The sequence below is a fragment of the Argopecten irradians genome, chromosome 4 (assembly GCF_041381155.1).
Source record: "Argopecten irradians isolate NY chromosome 4, Ai_NY, whole genome shotgun sequence".
Taxonomy (NCBI): Eukaryota; Metazoa; Mollusca; class Bivalvia; order Pectinida; family Pectinidae; genus Argopecten; species Argopecten irradians.
The window spans coordinates 11117604-11140771 of NC_091137.1; the positions used below are offsets into that span (position 1 = coordinate 11117604).

General features: G+C 35.4%; 1 protein-coding gene across 4 annotated transcripts in view; it reads right to left on the bottom strand.

The window, feature by feature from the left end:
* The window catches only part of LOC138320587 (N-chimaerin-like), an 81702-nt gene that overhangs the window by 17340 nt on the left and 41194 nt on the right, over positions 1-23168 (bottom strand). For all 4 annotated transcript variants that reach the window (XR_011208215.1, XM_069263665.1, XM_069263663.1 and 1 more), the window contains 3 exons: positions 21357-21398; positions 6872-6927; positions 6533-6564 (listed from right to left, as the gene is read on the bottom strand). Coding sequence is in view for 3 of the 4 variants with exons in the window: in XM_069263665.1 (XP_069119766.1) it covers positions 6533-6564; positions 6872-6927; positions 21357-21398 (130 nt within the window). In the remaining variant the exon portion in view is untranslated. The remainder of the gene's footprint in view (positions 1-6532; positions 6565-6871; positions 6928-21356; positions 21399-23168) is intronic.

A 23168-nucleotide genomic window follows, 5' to 3' on the forward strand; every position in this document is an offset into this window, starting at 1 on the left:
AACAGAGGATATGTACTTGAGTTACTATAAACCTTGGAAACAGAGGTACGAGTACTATAAACCTTGGAAACAGAGGTACGAGTACTATAAACCTTGGAAACAGAGGTACGATGAGTACTATAAACCTTGGAAACAGAGGTATGAGTACTATAAACCTTGGAAACAGAGAGGTACGAGTACTATAAACCTTGGAAACAGAGGTACGAGTACTATAAAACCTTGGAAACAGAGGTACGAGTACTATAAACCTTGGAAACAGAGGTACGAGTACTACTATAAACCTTGGAAACAGAGGTACGAGTACTATAAACCTTGGAAACAGAGGTACGAGTACTATAAACCTTGGAAACAGAGGTACGAGTACTATAAACCTTGGAAACAGAGGTACGAGTACTATAAACCTTGGAAACAGAGGTACGAGTACTATAAACCTTGGGAAACAGAGGTACGAGTACTATAAACCTTGGAAACAGAGGTACGAGTACTATAAACCTTGGAAACAGAGGTATGAGTACTATAAACCTTGGAAACAGAGGTACGAGTACTATTAAACCTTGGAAACAGAGGTACGAGTACTATAAACCTTGGAAACAGAGGTATGAGTACTATAAACCTTGGAAACAGAGGTACGAGTACTATAAACCTTGGAAAACAGAGGTAGAGTACTATAAACCTTGGAAACAGAGGTACGAGTACTATAAACCTTGGAAACAGAGGTACGAGTACTATAAACCTTGGAAACAGAGGTACGAGTACTATAAACCTTGGAAACAGAGGTACGAGTACTATAAACCTTGGAAACAGAGGTACGAGTACTATAAACCTTGGAAACAGAGGTACGAGTACTATAAACCTTGGAAACAGAGGTACGAGTACTATAAACCTTGGAAACAGATCGAGGTATGAGTACTATAAACCTTGGAAACAGAGGTACGAGTACTATAAACCTTGGAAACAGAGGTACGAGTACTATAAACCTTGGAAACAGAGGTACGAGTACTATAAACCTTGGAAACAGAGGTACGAGTACTATAAACCTTGGAAACAGAGGTACGAGTACTATAAACCTTGGAAACAGAGGTACGAGTACTATAAACCTTGGAAACAGAGGTACGAGTACTATAAACCTTGGAAACAGAGGTACGAGTACTATAAACCTTGGAAACAGAGGTACGAGTACTATAAACCTTGGAAACAGAGGTACGAGTACTATAAACCTTGGAAACAGAGGTACGAGTACTATAAACCTTGGAAACAGAGGTACAGTACTATAAACCTTGGAAACAGAGGTACGAGTACTATAAACCTTGGAAACAGAGGTACGAGTACTATAAACCTTGGAAACAGAGGTACGAGTACTATAAACCTTGGAAACAGAGGTACGAGTACTATAAACCTTGGAAACAGAGGTACGAGTACTATAAACCTTGGAAACTGAAAGATCGAGGTACGAGTACTATAAACCTTGGAAACAGAGGTACGAGTACTATAAACCTTGGAAACAGAGGTACGAGTACTATAAACCTTGGAAACAGAGGTATGAGTACTATAAACCTTGGAAACAGAGGTACGAGTACTATAAACCTTGGAAACAGAGGTACGAGTACTATAAACCTTGGAAACAGAGGTACGAGTACTATAAACCTTGGAAACAGAGGTACGAGTACTATAAACCTTGGAAACAGAGGTACGAGTACTATAAACCTTGGAAACAGAGGTACGAGTACTATAAACCTTGGAAACAGAGGTACGAGTACTATAAACCTTGGAAACAGAGGTATGAGTACTATAAACCTTGGAAACAGAGAGGTATGAGTACTATAAACCTTGGAAACAGAGGTATGAGTACTATAAACCTTGGAAACAGAGGAAACGAGTACTACTATAAACCTTGGAAACAGAGGTACGAGTACTATAAACCTTGGAAACAGAGGTACAGTACTATAAACCTTGGAAACAGAGGTACGAGTACTATAAACCTTGGAAACAGAGGTATGAGTACTATAAACCTTGGAAACAGAGGTACGAGTACTATAAACCTTGGAAACAGAGGTACGAGTACTATAAACCTTGGAAACAGAGGTACGAGTACTATAAACCTTGGAAACAGAGGTACGAGTACTATAAACCTTGGAAACAGAGGTATGAGTACTATAAACCTTGGAAACAGAGGTACGAGTACTATAAACCTTGGAAACAGAGGTACGAGTACTATAAACCTCGGAAACAGAGGTATGAGTACTATAAACCTTGGAAACAGAGGTACGAGTACTATAAACCTTGGAAACAGAGGTACGAGTACTATAAACCTTGGAAACAGAGGTACGAGTACTATAAACCTTGGAAACAGAGGTACGAGTACTATAAACCTTGGAAACGAAGAGAGGTACGTAGAGTACTATAAACCTTGGAAACAGAGGTACGAGTACTATAAACCTTGGAAACAGAGGTACGAGTACTATAAACCTTGGAAACAGAGGTATTAACTATAAACCTTGGAAACAGAGGTACGAGTACTATAAACCTTGGAAACAGAGGTACGAGTACTATAAAACCTTGGAAACAGAGGTACGAGTACTATAAACCTTGGAAACAGAGGTACGAGTACTATAAACCTTGGAAACAGAGGTAGTATGAGTACTATAAACCTTGGAAACAGAGGTATGAGCAGTACTATAAACCTTGGAAACAGAGGTATGAGTACTATAAACCTTGGAAACAGAGGTACGAGTACTATAAACCTTGGAAACAGAGGTACGAGTACTATAAACCTTGGAAACAGAGGTATACGAGTACTATAAACCTTGGAAACAGAGGTACGAGTACTATAAACCTTGGAAACAGAGGTACGAGTACTAATAAACCTTGGAAACAGAGGTACGAGTACTATAAAACCTTGGAAACAGAGGTACGAGTACTATATAAACCTTGGAAACAGAGGTGAGTACTATAAACCTTGGAAACAGAGGTATGAGTACTATAAACCTTGGAAACAGAGAGAGTACTAAAAGAAACAGAGGTACGAGTACTATAAACCTTGGAAACAGAGGTACGAGTACTATAAACCTTGGAAACAGAGGTACGAGTACTATAAACCTTGGAAACAGAGGTACGAGTACTATAAACCTTGGAAACAGAGGTACGAGTACTATAAACCTTGGAAACAGAGGTACGAGTACTATAAACCTTGGAAACAAGAGGTACGAGTACTATAAACCTTGGAAACAGAGGTACTAGTACTATAAACCTTGGAAACAGAGGTACGAGTACTATAAACCTTGGAAACAGAGGTACGAGTACTATAAACCTTGGAAACAGAGGTACGAGTATAAACCTTGGAAACAGAGGTACGAGTACTATAAACCTTGGAAACAGAGGTACGAGTACTATAAACCTTGGAAACAGAGGTACGAGTACTATAAACCTTGGAAACAGAGGTACGAGTACTATAAACCTTGGAAACAGAGGTACGAGTACTATAAACCTTGGAAAACAGAGGTACGAGTACTATAAACCTTGGAAACAGAGGTACGAGTACTAAAAACCTTGGAAACAGAGGTACGAGTACTATAAACCTTGGAAACAGAGGTACGAGTACTATAAAACCTTGGAAACAGAGGTACGAGTACTATAAACCTTGGAAACAGAGGTACGAGTACTATAAACCTTGGAAACAGAGGTACGAGTACTATAAACCTTGGAAACAGAGGTACGAGTACTATAAACCTTGGAAACAGAGGTACGAGTACTATAAACCTTGGAAACAGAGGTACGAGTACTATAAACCTTGGAAACAGAGGTACTGAGTACTATAAACCTTGGAAACAGAGGTACGAGTACTATAAACCTTGGAAACAGAGGTATGAGTACTATAAACCTTGGAAACAGAGGTACGAGTACTATAAACCTTGGAAACAGAGGTACGAGTACTATAAACCTTGGAAACAGAGGTACGAGTACTATAAACCTTGGAAACAGAGGTACGAGTACTATAAACCTTGGAAACAGAGGTACGAGTACTATAAACCTTGGAAACAGAGGTACGAGTACTATAAACCTTGGAAACAGAGGTACGAGTACTATAAACCTTGGAAACAGAGGTATGAGTACTATAAACCTTGGAAACAGAGGTACGAGTACTATAAACCTTGGAAACAGAGGTACGAGTACTATAAACCTTGGAAACAGAGGTACTAGTACTATAAACCTCGGAAACAGAGGGTACGAGTACTATAAACCTTGGAAACAGAGGTACGAGTACTATAAACCTTGGAAACAGAGGTACGAGTACTATAAACCTTGGAAACAGAGGTACGAGTACTATAAACCTTGGAAACAGAGGTACTGAGTACTATAAACCTTGGAAACAGAGGTACGAGTACTATAAACCTTGGAAACAGAGGTACTAGTACTATAAACCTTGAAACAGAGGTACGAAGTACTATAAACCTTGGAAACAGAGGTACGAGTACTATAAACCTTGGAAACAGAGGTACGAGTACTATAAACCTTGGAAACAGAGGTACGAGTACTATAAACCTTGGAAACAGAGGTACGAGTACTATAAACCTTGGAAACAGAGGTACGAGTACTATAAACCTTGGAAACAGAGGTACGAGTACTATAAACCTTGGAAACAGAGGTACGAGTACTATAAACCTTGGAAACTATAAACCTTGGGAAACAGAGGTATGAGTACTATAAACCTTGGAAACAGAGGTACGAGTACTATAAACCTTGGAAACAGAGGTACGAGTACTATAAACCTTGGAAACAGAGGTACGAGTACTATAAACCTTGGAAACAGAGGTACTAGTACTATAAACCTGAAACAGAGGTACGAGTACTATAAACCTTGGAAACAGAGGTACGAGTACTATAAACCTTGGAAACAGAGGTACGAGTACTATAAACCTTGGAAACAGAGGTATGAATACTATAAACCTTGGAAACTAGTACTAAAAACCTTGGAAACAGACAGAGGTACGAGTACTATAAACCTTGGAAACAGAGGTATGAGTACTATAAACCTCGGAAACAGAGGTACTAGTACTATAAACCTTGAAACAGAGGTATGAGTACTATAAACCTTGGAAACAGAGGTACGAGTTCTATAAACCTTGGAAACAGAGGTACGAAGTACTATAAACCTCGGAAAGAGAGGTACTAGTACTATAAACCTTGGAAACAGAGTAGAGTACATAACTCGGAAACAAGGTATAGTACTATAAACCTTGGAAACAGAAACGAGAGGTGGAAACAGAGGTACTAGTACTATAAACCTTGGAAACAGAGAGGTACGAGTACTATAAACCTTGGAAACAGAGGTACGAGTACTATAAACCTTGGAAACAGAGGTACTAGTACTATAAACCTTGGAAACAGAGGTATGAGTACTATAAACCTTGGAAACAGAGGTACTAGTACTATAAACCTTGGAAACAGAGGTACGAGTACTATAAACCTTGGAAACAGAGGTACGAGTACTATAAACCTTGGAAACAGAGGTACAAGTACTATAAACCTTCGAAACAGAGGTACGAGTACTATTAACCTCGGAAACAGAGGTATGACCAACACAAACCATGAGAAACAGACCAACACAAATTATAAACCATCAGATACAGAGGTATGACCAACACAAACCATCAGAAACAGAGGTATGATCAACACAAACCATCAGAAACAGAGGTATGATCAACACAAACCATCAGAAACAGAGGTATGATCAACACAAACCATCAGAAATAGAGGTATGATCAACACAAATTATAAACCATCAGAAACAGAGGTATGGTCAACACAAACTATCAGAAACAGAGGTATGATCAACACAAACCATCGGAAATAGAGGTATGACCAACACAAACCATCAGAAACTGAGGTATGATCAACACAAACTATCAGAAACAGAGGTATGACCAACACAAACCATCAACATAATGAATACTCATAATGCCATTTTCATCTGTTCATAAACAAGAGCACTTAGGAACACTAAGACTTGTTTGTTCATCAACATAATGAACACTTAGGAAGGCATCTGTTCATGAACACATAATTCTTTAGAAAACATCTGTTAATGAACATATTGAGCATTATAGATACATCTGCTAATAAACATGACCACTTTTTTATATGCACGATCTGTTCATCAAAATAATGAACACTTAAAGAGGGCATCTGTTCATGAACTCATTAGAAAACATCTGTTAGGCCCTAATAAACATATTGAGCATTATTGACACGACTGCACATGAAAAAGAACACTAAAGACACTATCTGTAAAATAATAATATGTTCACTAACATGTAGTAGAAACTTCAGTCATGAACATAAACACCATCTGTTCACAAACATAATGACCACTTCAGACAACACCTGGTTTCTGAGAGATAGAACTGTGGGTCATTACATCAAGTGTGATTCCAGTCAACAAATATGGTGGGTTTTTTTTCTTATTATTTCTTTTTTTCTTTTTTTTTCTTGAAAATTGGCCATTAAAAATTTTTGTACTACTTTCTATACTTACTCTTTTCCATAAAACTGTGGCTTATGTGGAACCTACAATAATAAAATAAAAACATGATATAACACATCCACACAATGACAGATGAACCTTTAAATGCTTATCTTTATCATTTTAATTTCTTCCAATAAATACGAGTTCATCAAAGGTCTTGAGTGACCAAAGGAGTTTTACTGATGTTTTTGGTATTGTCCTAAAAATAGACTAGTATATCAATCCATACTGTAAGTTATAAAAATTATTACTTTTCACAGTGGTAAATCTTTCCCTATCATCTACTGACACCTTCAAGTAGCATCATTCTAATGAATGATACAAATCCATGAAGACCCATATACTGACCTCGTACTGACAAATGATCCTTCTAGGTTTGGGTGCTTGTAACTGGAGTGTGTATACTGTAAAAGACAAGAACAAAGTTTTAAAAACCAGCATTCAGATTCTGTATGATGACATTATGATATTGGCAAAGTGTCAGTCAAGCCTATCACCTCATCAAATTTTTCTTTTCATTTACCTTAATGGTCTGAAGGATGTAAAACTTGGATACCATGTTTAAATTGAACTGGCAGTGCAATCATACTGAAATGACACCAACCATTAGAGGGAGATATTACTGGGTAGATCTTATTACATCCCACATAGAATAAAATTAAAACTTTAAAATAACCAAATGAAATTCATTGAAATTCTAGATACAGGTATAATCTTTATGGAAACTGACCTCATATGGCAACAACTGCATTTGGAAGAAAAGTAGATTTTAACTTTTAAAAAAATATGTACATAAAAAGTCCTGTGGACCTCAATGAAATAATGTAACCAAGGGAAGTACTAGATGTTCATTGATCAAACATACTTGCTTACTGTTTTTCCGCTTGGTTTTAATTTTATTTAGGGTTTTTTGTCATCTCAAATGAATCATATAAAGATATTATCAGTTTATGATCATGTTTATCGGTGTGGGTTGTACCACTAACCGTATGTTTAAAATTAATCTTAAACTTTTTGCATGTAACATGATTGGAGCAATAAAATCCCACAAAAAATACGTATCTTATCTCACAAATTTACAGATGAGCTAACTTTCTATTAATTTTAAGATATTTACAACACTGTGCTCGAGACGATACAGCTGGCCTTAATACACACTACAAATAGATAACTGTTCATATTTTTCATGTTTTCTATGGTACATCTCGCTGGCCACCTGCACACAGTTACAGTGTGGCTGAGTGTTTATATTTTACACATCTATTGCCTAAGGTTTAGATTGGCTCCCACTCTAACAGGTGCTACTTTCCTTATCTGTTTGTACCACAAAATTAATATTGGGCAAGCTATCCATGTTGCTAATTGAATTCATTTTGCCAAAAAAAAACCAGTCTCTCTGTAGCTATAAAAACAACTTTATTTGGCTATGATCAAATAATATTACTATTTTAGGCATATTATTTTAACAGGCATTTTATTTCAAAATACATATATGCATTTTATAGCTATATTTAGCAGAAACGCTTATTCCAAAAATATGTATATTAAGACATCAAGACCTACTTCCATGAGCATAACCAGATGTTAGCGATTTAGGTTTGGTAAAATCATTTTTTTTAATTATCTAGCACATGTTGTTGGCAACACAGGTACTGCCAATAAACTCATTATCATCCTTTTTATGCCAAATTCATAAAAATCATCCTCAAAATTCAAATATATGAGAATCTTTTGCCTACAATGTGTGTACATGTACATGAATCATCTCTATGGAATAAATATTCAGCCACTATAGGGCCTTCATCAGTCCAAAATAACACCTTAAATCTTTAACAAGATTAAAGTAGATGAAAGGCTTTGTAATACTGACACCAAGGGGACATAACTCAACTAATAACATATGTACCCAGATAATTTACTGATCTTTCCATATGCTCCACATGTGTGGATTTACCTTGAACTGATAATAATAATCCTGTCTCTATTCTATAATATTATATACGGTAATACTTGTACAGTATTTACCATAATTAGCACACAGGGCGATTAAATGATTGTATTATATTAATGAACCTAAATGTAAATTGTGGACGAAAAACGTCAGCCACATTTTAAATCTTTCTGTACTCATTGTGCAGTAATCTGTTACAGTAAACATACATACGGGTATACTTTTTATCCTTTGAGATGCATTATTAATTTGTGATTTACATGTAAAAGACTCAGAAGTTCATGTAATATGGAATGCAATGCAAGTATTAGAGGCATTACATGTTGTAAAACATTGTTAAATCCATGGGATGGGGGCGTTTATACAACTTCAATTCTTCTCCAAAACAGGGGAAGGGCGCTAATTACAGCAAATATGGTAATAAAATATAGGTCTTGAATAAAGCAACATAAGTTATATATGTTGACTTTATTATTCTTTCATGGTTTATTTTCAGTACACTCTGATTTCTTGTTTTATCTCTATAAGATAAAAGATCTATTGAAGTTAATACTTATAATTATAAATCTAATCCCATGGGAATTATTATTTCTTGATAGACTCCTCTATCTTTTATCATGATATCAGGTAATATTACATATGGCAACATCCTTTTCCATGTTATGTGATGACAACATACATTTTCAAGCCAACAAAAATGGTTGTTACAAGGCTGATCGAATTGTACACATAATAAACACATTAGATATCAATTTTCATTCAAACAATTTAAATTGTGACCCCAGTTCAGGGCTACAACCATTTTGGACATTTTGTTTTGTTGATTTTTTCTACTGAATTTGTTTAAGTACAATGTCTAGCCACCGTTATGAATAGTCCACTATTCTCATAATGATCCCTATAGTGAAAACCAATACCCACAAAGCTGGGCAACCAGAGCATTACAGGATAAACATATAGAGGCTGCAGGGAAACCGGATCTCACTAGGAGTAGGAGTGGGCTGGCAAGTTTTATTAAAACAATTTCGAAAGTGCTGAAATGACATGAAAAAGCTTTTCATGTAATTTGAAAATTGGAAACAGGTGTTGTTAAAATATATCTGTAGACTGGCAGTACATAATAAGGTTAAACTGACTGGTTCAGTATTGGGAAATATACAGTAAATCTTTTTAAGCATGGATAATTCTTGGTATGCCGACATTCTCTGTTAGACATGTTAAAAATATATTGATTGCTTGCTGACACTAGCTCATCATCAGAGATCCAAAGTTCTTTGCACTACGCTACCCTGCACTTATCACCCGTGGGTCAATTCAGCTAAAAAACCTTGTTTTAGTGATGTCACTCTACAAACCGATTCCAATCAACAAACTCTTTCAAAAATAAGAACTCTTCAGGTTTGGAGGCCAATAATGATCAGTGAAATCCTGTAATAGTTCAAGAATCTAGAATACTGTACGTCTGTCACTATATATATAGCCATCCCTGTATGCTATGGTGGTTTTATAATGTTGTCTACTAATTCCACCTCTGGATTATTTTGGTCAAGTGGTCAAGTACCATTCTATATTGAATTTTACTACGTGTATATATATTCTTTAAGATTCTAAGATACTGTCACTTTAAATATCCTTTTTCTGTAAACCACAGCAGTTATATAATGTGGTTCCTCCACCTCTGGACCAAATGTCCATTTTGATCGAGTGGTCAAGTACCTTACTATAATATATTATTCTACAGGCACTAAATGTCAAGTTGTAAAGTGACTCTGAAGAATGAATGAAACATTCTTTAGCTTTTCTGAAAACATTATCCTATTTATATTATCAACACTCAAAATTACCCATGTATTAGATAAATGATGAATTGTCTCAATCTTGATTCCAGTCAAGGTGACAACGCATGACACAAAGTCTTATCATTGCTGAATGTCACCAGCTTGAAGCAATCACCATGTCTGACAAGCATGTTTTCTAATTACATATATTAATTTGTTTTAAACAGCTTTCTTTGATCTCCGTAACAAGTATGGTAACCACCCTGAAATGTATTTGGTTTGTCTGGTATCTTCCCATACATCTAATGTGTTTCCTGGTGCTCTGTAGAGATACTTTGAAATCGTTTACACGGGATGTGCATTCCCACCAATTAACGAAGGATGACTTTCAATTATCACTTCACTACCCTTTACGCTGCAGCCATATGCACATGTGGTAAATACTCGACAATACAGATCTCTTAACGAGCTTTCTAAAAACAAAAGCAACTTTTTATGATGAGAACTGGTAAATGACATGTTAGAGATATTACAGCTACATCTGCTAGTGTCAATCTAGTGTAATCATATGTAGAGTTTGCTTAACATAGGTAAATATATAGAGGTTACACAACCAGTGGTTAATGGATATGGAATTTATTCCACACGAGTGAGTTATTTTTTAAAAGATACATTAAAGACACTTACATATGAGTGTGGAATATATTCCAAATCCAACAACCACGAGTCAAGTGACCTGTTTTTACCACAACTATATCCGCTTTTAGCCAATAGAAATACGACGAGGATAAGGTAACATGTGTTTGAAGAGATACGCAAATAAGATGTAGTGATAATTAATATTTATAATATTCATAAGTCATATTTTGATAAAGAATCCATTCATTTATAAAAGTCTTCTAATTGGAAACAACTTTAAGATGAAATATTTCTCATTTAACGTATTATCAAATTAAAATTTTCAAAGTTATTTCAATAATATTACACTGGTCTTATTGTTGGACTATATAAATTGATGCACACAGCAGAGCCATGCCGTTGTAATCAAGTTCAAGTCTGTTACAGACTCGTTTAATCTACCAAACTCGTCGCTAAGATCCTTTTCCGTCAAAACAAGTCACACAGATTATTATACCATTCATAAAAACGTTGATCAGAACATAGCATGATGTATATACCTATAACAGGTGCTGGGTATATTATTCAGTCACATTTAATGGATGGTTACCACACCAAAACTACAGCTCTTCAGCATCTCATTGTGTTTTCTACAAGAGGCTGAAGGCCTCCCAAGTTATGGGTGAGAACAGATGTGGACTGGAGAACATTGAGTTACCACTCGTTCACTGTGTACTTGTCTAACTGTATGTTACAACTATGGTGAACTGGTGTTTCCTGACTAAAACACAAGACATAACATCGTCATATCTGCCAATATTCGTATTCACACATATATGAAGAGGTGGCATTACATTTACTGATTATCCAGAATAATCTTAAATATTTTCTGATAAAGGTAGCCGAAATGACCAGGTCACCTTTACAGATTACAGTGTGATGCCGAAATGACCAGGTCACCTTTACAGATTACAGTGTGATGCCGAAATGACCAGGTCACCTTTACAGATTATAGTGTGATATGCCCACTGACCTCTCTCAGAAGGAACATGGTGTAAAATATGCTCACACTGCACACAACATCAGAATGAGTGTGGGATATTGGGATACACAAACAGATGTACAGACTTGGATATATATGTGGCTGTATAACCAAGCTGACATCCACACAGATGTGTACCTTGACCAAGACCCCCATTATGCTAGTATGTCCAGACTAATATCATAGACAATAAGTTATGATAATAACGTCTCCAACTCTCAGAATAACTAGGATAATATTATTGAAATCTTCAAACAAACTGGCGGCTAATTGTATAGCAGCTTTGGATTCATAACAATAAGTCTGGAAGGGTCCTCAGAAACAACCTGTCTTAAGTCTGGAAGGGTCCTCAGAAACAACCTGTCTTCATGACCTGTCTGTGTAATAGACCTAACTAGAAAGCATGTTTGTCAAAAAGGGCTCTGATTAAGCTGGACTTCATTAAGGGCCATTTTGGATTTTTGGACCCCTTCAAACCCATTACCATGGACTCCAAACCAAATTGGCTTCTGTAGGGGCCACTAGATGATCTTGGATTTCATTTGAGACTACAATAGCCATATGTTGGATTCTTGAACCTCTTCAAAACTGACCATAATATTTAGTGTCCCAAAAGATCCTTGTAAACTAATTTAATTTTTATTGAAATACCTAACAATTTTTTCAAGAATTTTTACTGTTTTTCAGGCCAAGGAGATCAACCGTTGTAGATTTCTACATATCACCAGCTATTAAAATATGCAATATATCATAATGTCTGGACCAACAGGCAAATATAACTGATATCTATAGGGCTCCCATGTACATTTTCAAAGCAGGGCCTTTTAAAATAATTTGTCTATCCAAAGCAATATATCTGAGTCTCTTCATTACATTTCATGGTCCTCAGCTATAATAGCCTAATCATTTTGGTCCCTACCAACCTGTCAAGTTCCTAAACATTTATCTTTGTCCACTAGAAACCCTACGTGGTTACCTAGTAACAGTCTGACTGGAATACAGCTTCTCTTTAATGCTGTCACAGCTAAATGTACCTCTCCCCATAACCAGAAAATTGCTTGTTAAGTGAAATTATTCCTGGCAACCGAGCAGTTGAGATCATTGATACCTTTAGCTGTAACAGTTTTAATCACCCATTTAGACGATTTTATTCCTGTGGATTAATGACCAGACCTGACAATCTGTTCCCATATTACAATATTGATTCCATGGGCTTGTAGACAGAAAATATTCTGAATGTAACAGGCCACCTTTTATTGGGACAAAACGTTAATAATTGCTCCAATTGCACTGCCAATTGGGCCTAAATCAGGAATATAAATGCTGTGTTAGTATTCACACCTAAGGAGCGACTAATGGTTACAAATTATCAGCTGAAATACCAACTGAATTTAAGGAAACATAGCTATGGAAGAGAAAGAAAAGCAAAGGTCTAATGGGCCTGTATTACTAATTAACCTGGTTTCCACTTAGGACTTGTTTTGTTTAATATCCTATTACAATTAACAGCCAAAAGTTCCCACTTATATACCCGTCTACATAACTCTAAACATCTGAGGCATGGTCTCATGGCTAATGAAAGAAGTCATTATTATAATTAACGAGAGCAATTCAAGATCCTCATTATTTTTGCTATATAGATTACAATTAAGATAATCTCCCTTTAGTTTATAACCTCTAGCAGGTAGACATAAGTAAAAGATAAAGCTCAGATTCATTGATAGCTTGAATATTCAAGAGACAGTTGCATCCATGGGAGCAACTCTTTTGCACGGCATCCAGGATTTTAGCCATTTAAGCAAGAAATCTGCTAAAACTCTTGCCAGTTTCATCTATACATACAATCATGTATTAGATATATGTAAATCAGAAGTAGATAGATATGTGAAACCATGGACCCTTGATAATCTCAATATCCAGTCCAAACCATTCAATGCGCAAATTTTGTGAAATGTTGGATGCCATTTACTGAGTCAATAATGGGCTTGGTTCCCTGATATCTACATCCGGAATTTTCTGGACTGTCAGTATCCGGATCAGACATCAATAGAGAGTAGAAAACTATTTATTCCAGGTGCCTTACAACTCTCACTGTAACACTTGACAACAGTTGAGGAGGTACACATGACTACAATGAACACATGACACTCTAACACAGGTGCAGCTGTACAGGTTTATGGTCCCTGGCTATCGCTATAAGTGCCAAACATCTGGCATGGCGTACTGACAACACTTGCCAACGTTGGGTAATATTTCCTTTGTCTTACTACTGATTTTTACTATAACTTGATTCTAGTATCACTATAAGACCATATACCATATTTGACCTAATAATTAAGTGCCCAGTGGGGGAGGGGGTGTGCACAATATTTGGACTATAACCTTTCACAAAATCATACTTGCCAACTTTTTGAAATTCCCATGAAGGTAATTAAAGTGTTCAAACTTTTAATCTAAAGAAATTTAACCCCTATGAAGAAATTAAAGTTTGATTTCTGCATATTTTGACCTGTTCTTTCTGATGGTCTAGTCAGATTTTTGACATTTTGAATATTAAAGAATTTGGACTTGCTAATCAGCCCTAAAATGGGGGTTCAAAATCGGGAGTCACCTAGGAGTCAAAGTAGGAGGGTTGGCAAGTATGCAAAATTATTTCACAAAGTATGTCAATAATCGATATCAAAACGGAATCAAATAGAGACTGAGTGACTACACAGATTTCATAGTTTAGGTCAGTATTTAATTTGAGGCAAGTGAAATTGGCCAGTCTCCTCAAAAATTTGGAGGGGCGATTATAGGGACAGGGCGCTTATTGGGTTGAATACAGTAAGTTGCTAAATGGAGTGTATATGTTGTCCTCACTGATAGGAAATAGTCTACAAACTTTACATTGGCAGACTTTACATATAATAGATATACATGATTTCACTGATGGGGAATAGTCTACAAACTTTACATTGGCAGACTTTACATATAATAGATATACATGATTTCACTGATGGGGAATAGTCTACAAACTTTACATTGGCAGACTTTACATATAATAGATATACATGATTTCACTGATAGGAAATAGTCTACAAACTTTACATTGGCAGACTTTACATATAATAGATATACATGATTTCACTGATAGGAAATAGTCTACAAACTTTACATTGGCAGACTTTACATATAATAGATATACATGATTTCACTGATGGGGAATAGTCTACAAACTTTACATTGGCAGACTTTACATATAATAGATATACATGATTTCACTGATGGGGAATAGTCTACAAACTTTACATTGGCAGACTTTACATATAATAGATATACATGATTTCACTGATGGGGAATAGTCTACAAACTTTACATTGGCAGACTTTACATACATGAATATGGAATAGTCTACAAACTTTACATTGCAGACTTTACACATGATGGGGAATAGTCTACAAACTTTACATTGGCAGACTTTAATAATAGATATACATGATTCACTGATGGGAATAGTCTACAACTACACACTTAATATTTCACTGATGGGGAAATAGTACAAACTATTGGCAGACTTTACATATAATAGATATACATGATTTCACTGATAGGAAATAGTCTACAAACTTTACATTGGCAGACTTTACATATAATAGATATACATGATTTCACTGATGGGGAATAGTCTACAAACTTTACATTGGCAGATTTTACATATAATAGATATACATGATTTCACTGATGGGGAATAGTCTACAAACTTTACATTGGCAGATTTTACATATAATAGATATACATGATTTCACTGATGGGGAATAGTCTACAAACTTTACATTGGCAGACTTTACATATAATAGATATACATGATTTCACTGATAGGAAATAGTCTACAAACTTTACATTGGCAGATTTTACATATAATAGATATATATTCATGAATACATGATATACATGATTTCATGATAGGAAATAGTCTACAAACTTTACATTGGCAGACTCTACATATAATAGATATACATGATTTCACTGATAGGAAATAGTCTACAAACTTTACATTGGCAGACTTTACATATAATAGATATACATGATTTCACTGATAGGAAATAGTCTACAAACTTTACATTGGCAGACTTAACATATAATAGATATACATGATTTCACTGATGGGGAATATCTACAAACTTTACATTGGCGGATTTTATATATACTAGATGTACATGTATATACATGATTTCACTGCATGTTGTGGTAACAAAAACTGTGAGAAAATTTGAATTAAAAAAAAAAAAAATCTTTCTTGAGGGGAGAGTGCATTGTATAATCCTAACCATATTAGCAGACTAATAGGCCTGAGAGCTGAATTACAAAACACTAAAGCTATCTGCCTCCTAGACACAGAAACCAGCTTGCCTCTCAACACCACTTAATTTTTTTCTGTTTTTAAAATATTAAATGGAATGTCTGACTGATCAGTTAGGAATCCAAGCATCTGTCACAAAAATACCAAATTAATTTGCATGTCCTCAAAGCCATAGCATATCTAAACGGATTAATTTCTCTTCAATAATATATGTGTTTTCTCCTGACGTCATTTATTCTTATAAATTGTTTTTCAATTTTTTATAAAATGATAATTGATTTACCAGACTGCCAAGAAAATATGTGTGTCTCCTAATTTGTGTCCTTTTCAAATAGTTCATGAGTAACATATGTTCCTAATCTTTGTTCAAATTCATAAAACTGATATGAATGGGTTTTTTTTTTCTTCAATCTAATGCAAGATACATGTATGAATTTCAGGAGTAAGAGTTTCAGGGTGAGTTTATAGAGATATCACCTGCTAATGTAACATCTGTATAGATAATGGTTCAATACCACAATCCATTTAAGGATTAGGGAGCTGTGAGTTGGAATATCAGGAAAGAATTACGTAAGTAATCTGAGAAGCATTAGAGTCAATGCCAGATTGGTGTGTACCCCATTTAAAAATTAGACATTAAACAAGATTAATTTGGTGACATTTTGTTTTGGTGAAATTAAGTCAGTCTTGAACTTTAAGGTCTTTTCTCCCTGTTTAATAGCTTAAGTATAGAGATGAATTTGTCTAAACAAACACTGACAATTCCATCTTTACATATCACAGAGTTAGCTCCCTTATGGGTAGGTATCCATTGTGACATCATTATTTTGTGGGCACAATTCATATCCTTTTCTCCGAAAAAATATGAAATTACGTTCACCAACACATGACATCACAATCAATACCTACCCGCAAGGACAGATAACTCTGTAATATGCAAATACAGAACATTCATAGCACGAAGTAAGACATTAAATCACTGTCAAAAAAGAATGGATTAACAGTAAAAATGTGTATAACATTTACAGCAATTATTCATGGTTTTAACGTAGTATTTTCCATTCTCATTCATGGTGTTTGTAATAGGTGTATAATGATCTATGTACATAATGAAGTAATTTTGTTGGTCCCCATGAGTCCATTTCACTAAGCAGCCTTTGATATAGATCAAAAATAGGTAAAATCGGTAGCCTAATAAGCATATTTCATTGCTAAATAGTAACTACATTAGAAGATAAATGTAAATTGTTTCAAAACTGTCCCTGACGACCATTCCGCTAAAGGTACATACAATGTATATACACGTACATGTACCTTAACCAAATCGGCTTTTAATGTCATAAAACATCAACATTCAGTGGGTTTTGTAAAGTTGAAGCGTCCCAGAAGTTATAACCCTGACTTTACTTACTTCATATATCATCACTTCCTAAACTCCTAAACAGTAATTATAAAAAAATACACAATAAATCTATTTACATGTATATTTATATCAATTACGCGGATTGTTTTATCTCTCCGAAATAATCTGTTATCTGTTTACATACAATATAGTTTTAAACTGGGGATCTTGTATTTGTTTGGTATTATTATTTCATTTTCAGCTATCGATATATATGTATACAATGTATTATGTGTGCTCCAATGTTTTATTAATTATCATTAATAAACGTTAATTTTTTGTTTCGGAAATAGAATAAACCTTTAGTACCATCGAAAAATATGTTCATTTTCCTTTTTTTATCTTCATAATAACTTTTATATGATGTTTTTATTAACTAAGATAAAAGACACCACTACAAATGTGCGTGCCATTGAACTGGAAGTAAGCAGTGCGCATGCTTACGTCCTTGGTTATGTCAGGACTAACCTTAGTCCTAATCTTAGTCCATCGCCAACTTACGACCGGTCGTAGGCTGCTTGATGAAACGGAACTTAGTACTGACTAACTTTTGGACTAAATCGTTTAGTCGGGCCTAAGTTAGGCCAAAAGTTAGTCCGTTTAATGAAACGCAGACCAGAGGTTTGTTATAATATAACTGTATTTTATTGTATAAAGATCTTATCAATATTACGATCAGGGTATGGGTAATAGTATAACACATTGGCAAGGTAGAATGCCATTTGGAAGTAAGTTTATAGGTCCCCTGAGACGATAAATGGGAATGTAAAACGAGATCGATAATTTTGCAGAGTCGCAAAAGTTACCAGCAAGAATTCCACGGAAGTGGATGTGTCGTCTGCAAGGTATCACAAAAAATAGTTATTTACAATTGAAAATATTGTTAATACTTTAGGTGAAGTAATCAAGTCCCATAACTCTTGCAAATATTGATGGATTTTGAGAAGTATGGAACCCATCTAAGATCTCATTGATATAAAGCAATATACCAAATTTGGTTGAAATGGGACAATAAATACTAAAGTTTTCAAGCAGAAGCCATGTTTTGACTATTTTAAGGTTCCCTAACTCTTGCAAATATTGACAGATTTTGACCAGTATCGAACCCTTCTAAGATCTCATTGATATAAAGCAACATACCAAATTTGATTGAAATCGGACAATGAATACTAAAGTTATTGAGCGGAAACCATAGATTTATCAGTTTTGACGATTTTAAAGTGAATAGTCGGGCAAAGAAAACCAGTCTAAATGCGTTCATTGGCCTTCCAAAAGTTCTCACATATTAATGCGACGGTCAAGTTCTGCTTAGTTTCCCAGTTCTGACCATTAAAGTGAAGAAAAGTTGAAAGCATTGAAAGCGAGGCTGTGTGGAAATGTAACCACGGACATATTGAGCCGGGAGGACGTTTTAGAATTCCCATACTTTAAATTAATTTCTTCGCACACAGACAGATTTTGACGAGAGATTTTATTTTTCCATTTCATAAGAAATTATACTGGATACATTCACACCATTTTTACCGACTTTAGTCATCCTTGCCCGACTGTTCACTTTAAGAGTCGCGTAATCTTGCAATTGTTGATGGATTTTGACCATTATTAAACTTATCCGAGATCTCATTGCTAATACACAATTTATGGAAACCATGGATTTTTCTGTTTTGATGATTTTAAAGTCACGTAACTCTTGCAAATATTGACGGTTTTTACCATTATCAAACACATCGGGGACCTCATTGATATAAAGCTTTATACCAAATTTGGTTAGAATCGGAAAATAAATACTTCAGTTATCGCATGGAAACCGCTTTCTGGACGCCGACGACGCCATAGTGATACCTAAGTGTCGCCCTTCCGTTAATACTATACACTGATCATCATCGTTTTCTTACGTTATTAATATTTTTGTGAAACCTTTAAATTGTGTTCCGGAAAGGAAGTGGGCCTTAAACAATTAGCTAAAATGATTTTGAATAAGGAAAATCATGAAAGTTCCTTCTTTTAGTTTCAGGCACCTAATAAGACAAGAGGAAATGCCAGGCTATATATTACTGACCGATTTCTAGACAGTAACCAGATGTAATAACGTACAGACAGTCTATTATTGGTCTGTTACAACCTAATAATACACAACGTAATCTAACAGGCCTGTCTCCACATTATAGTATCCCTTCAGAGGAAGACTTTAGTGTTGAAGTCTAGTTTAGGACAAAAGCAGAATTAACTAACAGTTATAGTGAGTGTTACCAGATAATATAGTACCATCTTTATCTATAATATCAATGTCATATAAAGATTACGTTCCATATCTGGAAAATTTCAATATGAATTTGTTCCTTTTTTTGTCCAGCAAGGTAATGCTGTGGTGGCAGTATAAGATTTCACATAAAAAAATCTACTGATTGTACATCCCTGGAAACCACTGGTGGCCATGATAATTACTGTGGCACCCTAATAAAAGGTTTGATGTTAATTAAAACATTCCTGAGCAAATTTGTTTTTTAAGAAACTGCTTATATTAAAGGACATGTCACTTAGTAATATGAAAATAGGATTAAACCTTTTTTCTTCCTTTATATGGTTTTAATAATATTTTCTCCACACATCATACCTTAGATGGCTTTCAGACACTTAAATTAATTCATTGCATGTTAATTATATTCACATTTTCCCCTCCAAATTACTTTAAATATGCAGGTTTTTACTTTCTGATATTCCTCTGGCAAAGTGTAAGTTGAAACTTTTAATAAAAACGAAGCTCCAGGCTGAATGCCTAGTAATCGATGATCGACTATAATGACTCAGAGCAGGTGAGGTCATCGTGTGACTTCCTATCAGATTCTGTTTAACACCCTCTTAATCAACATGTCATTTAATGATGGTCCACATTTTCACATATAGTATCTAGTGAACTAAGTGTGTCTGTAGAAGGGATAAAGGGGATGAGAAGGGACAGGTAACTAGGCTAGGATATGACATATAAGATACAAGAAGTTTTAACTTAAGTGTCATACATACAATGAAATAACATTAGTTCTGGGTAACAATAACTAATCCCCTCCCCTATCCCCAACCCCATTCACCTACCTATTATTTAATTACATGGCATAAAAAAAGACCTGCAGTACATTGTAATATCAGACATATGACCAAGAGTAAACCTCAGACTTTATAATGACCCAGATATCACAGAGACAGAACTTATTATATAGTAAAATTATACTTCAACCCACTGTACAACTGTATTATACTACAACCCACTGTACAACTATATTATACTACAACCCACTGTACAACTATATTATACTTCAACCCACTGTACAACTATATTATACTACAACCCACTATACAACTATATTATACTTCAACCCACTGTACAACTATATTATACTACAACCCACTATACAACTATATTATACTTCAACCCACTGTACAACTAAAGTTACCTGTAGTAACTAGCTAAAGTCAGACATGATTTAGTGGTAATCACATTTACTTTTAGTGATAAAGATTCATACTTACTCTAAATGTCATCTCCATAAAATGTAAATTTCTTTCATAAATATTTATCGTTTGTTTTTAAACTTTTATGACAAAAATTTTATTATTATCTGTTTACAGTTTACAAAGTGAAAATAGAAAACATGTAGCAATACCGCTGTGACACAAAGTGAAAGTAAAGAAAATCAATACTTACAGTAGGTTTTCCATGTAGGTAGTGGTTGGCTGTCCCCGCCATCTGAAAGTACAGTGATATAATCATGTTTAGAATCCAATAGACTATCATCAGCCGGTGCTACAACACGAAACATCACTGCAGCACCAGGAACCTTGTTGGGGGCGAAGGTTTGAAATGAAACTTGTGGTAACAACAATGTTATCCTATGGAGATAGAATCAGGTTCCGTAACAAAATGTACACAAATATCAGAGAAAAGTACACTTCCCCCCAGTAATCTGTAGGTGTGGTCTGTTACATCCAGTAGTCTCCTCAGGTCACATTCCTAGTACAGTATCTAGCCCTTTAAAACTGATACAAAGTTCACACAATTGATGTGGTCTGTATATAAACACCATATATCATCTACATACACAAACACGATTGTGAATCTTGCACAACAATAACAAATTTCTGTCTATTCACAACAAGTCACGATCTTGAAATGTTGTGGTAACAGTATACTTCCTGATGACTTTATCCTACAGGTTGTTTTTATTCGGAGGCAATCACCGGAGACAATAACTGTGAGATAATGTCTGGATCAGGAGATGGCCTACCAACACCACAAACTGACCCTCGGGTCTCAATGTGACACTTTTCCTGATCACTCTATGACTGTACATGTACAGTTAACACAGATTAGTAATAGTCAGTTACTACCCTTTGACATGCTTCACTGAACGCACGTTATATATGACCGGTGACAAAACTTAACCTTATTTCACTGATGTATATATACCAGTCTCTGACCAGGTAGTATGATGCACATGGAAGTTACAAACTATATCAGCTTCATAAAGATTAAACTGTCACAAGCTAGATAGTTAGAATCAAGAAACTAACAGGGTCACAAGAACACAACAAATTCCTCTGAATCACACTGAAGAATGTCAGGAATTTATGTAGGGAACAGAAAATGAACTGATGCAGACTTCAATGGACTGAGACCACTTGAGTGTACACTTGTAGCCAAGATGGTGTAATATCCCCCTTAACTGAAATGATCCTCCAGCCAAGGAGAGGACACTAGGTTTCCTCGTGGTCTGTTGTTGTTGGAGCGTCAACTTCCTCTTCCTGTTGAGAAAGTCAACAAGTATTTACCCTTGTACTTGGGTATATACCTGTGGATCTGGGACACACAGGATTAAAGTTTTGTATACATGACTGTAAATGTATCTGGTATATGATATAGGAATGTTATAGACTATATCTGACTATACAGACTAATCCCTCTAATAAAGACAATGATTACAAATGTAAACAGTCTTTGTCCACCCACAGGTGAAAAAGAAGAACGTCGAGGTGTGATCCTTGTCAGACAAAATAAAGAAGAAATTCTTAGTATTCAATGATTATACCTACAGTGTAATTTGCATTGATATGGTCAACAAAGTAACACCCAACAAAGTAAATAAGTCGGGACTGGCCTGGGGACCTATGACCAATACTACTGTGGCCTGACTATTACTCTGACCAGTGTGTCCAGACAGATGATTGAGAGAGCTGCTAGTGTAATTGACAGTTGGTATCAGGTGATAATGTACAGGTGTATACATACAAAGGTTCTATCAGGTCACCTGAATAACCTAGTCTATAGCTGTCCCATATATAATGCTTATTATATCCCCTGTCATTAAGTATTGCGAATAGGTAGGTAGTTACTTCCGATATCCTTGTAATGGTAGTGAAAATAATACCCACCGCAACCACAACCATAACCATGTAGGCCCAATTTCTTAAAATCAACTTTCGAGAAATCAGGGCCTATGTGCTCAAATTGCATCCTTGT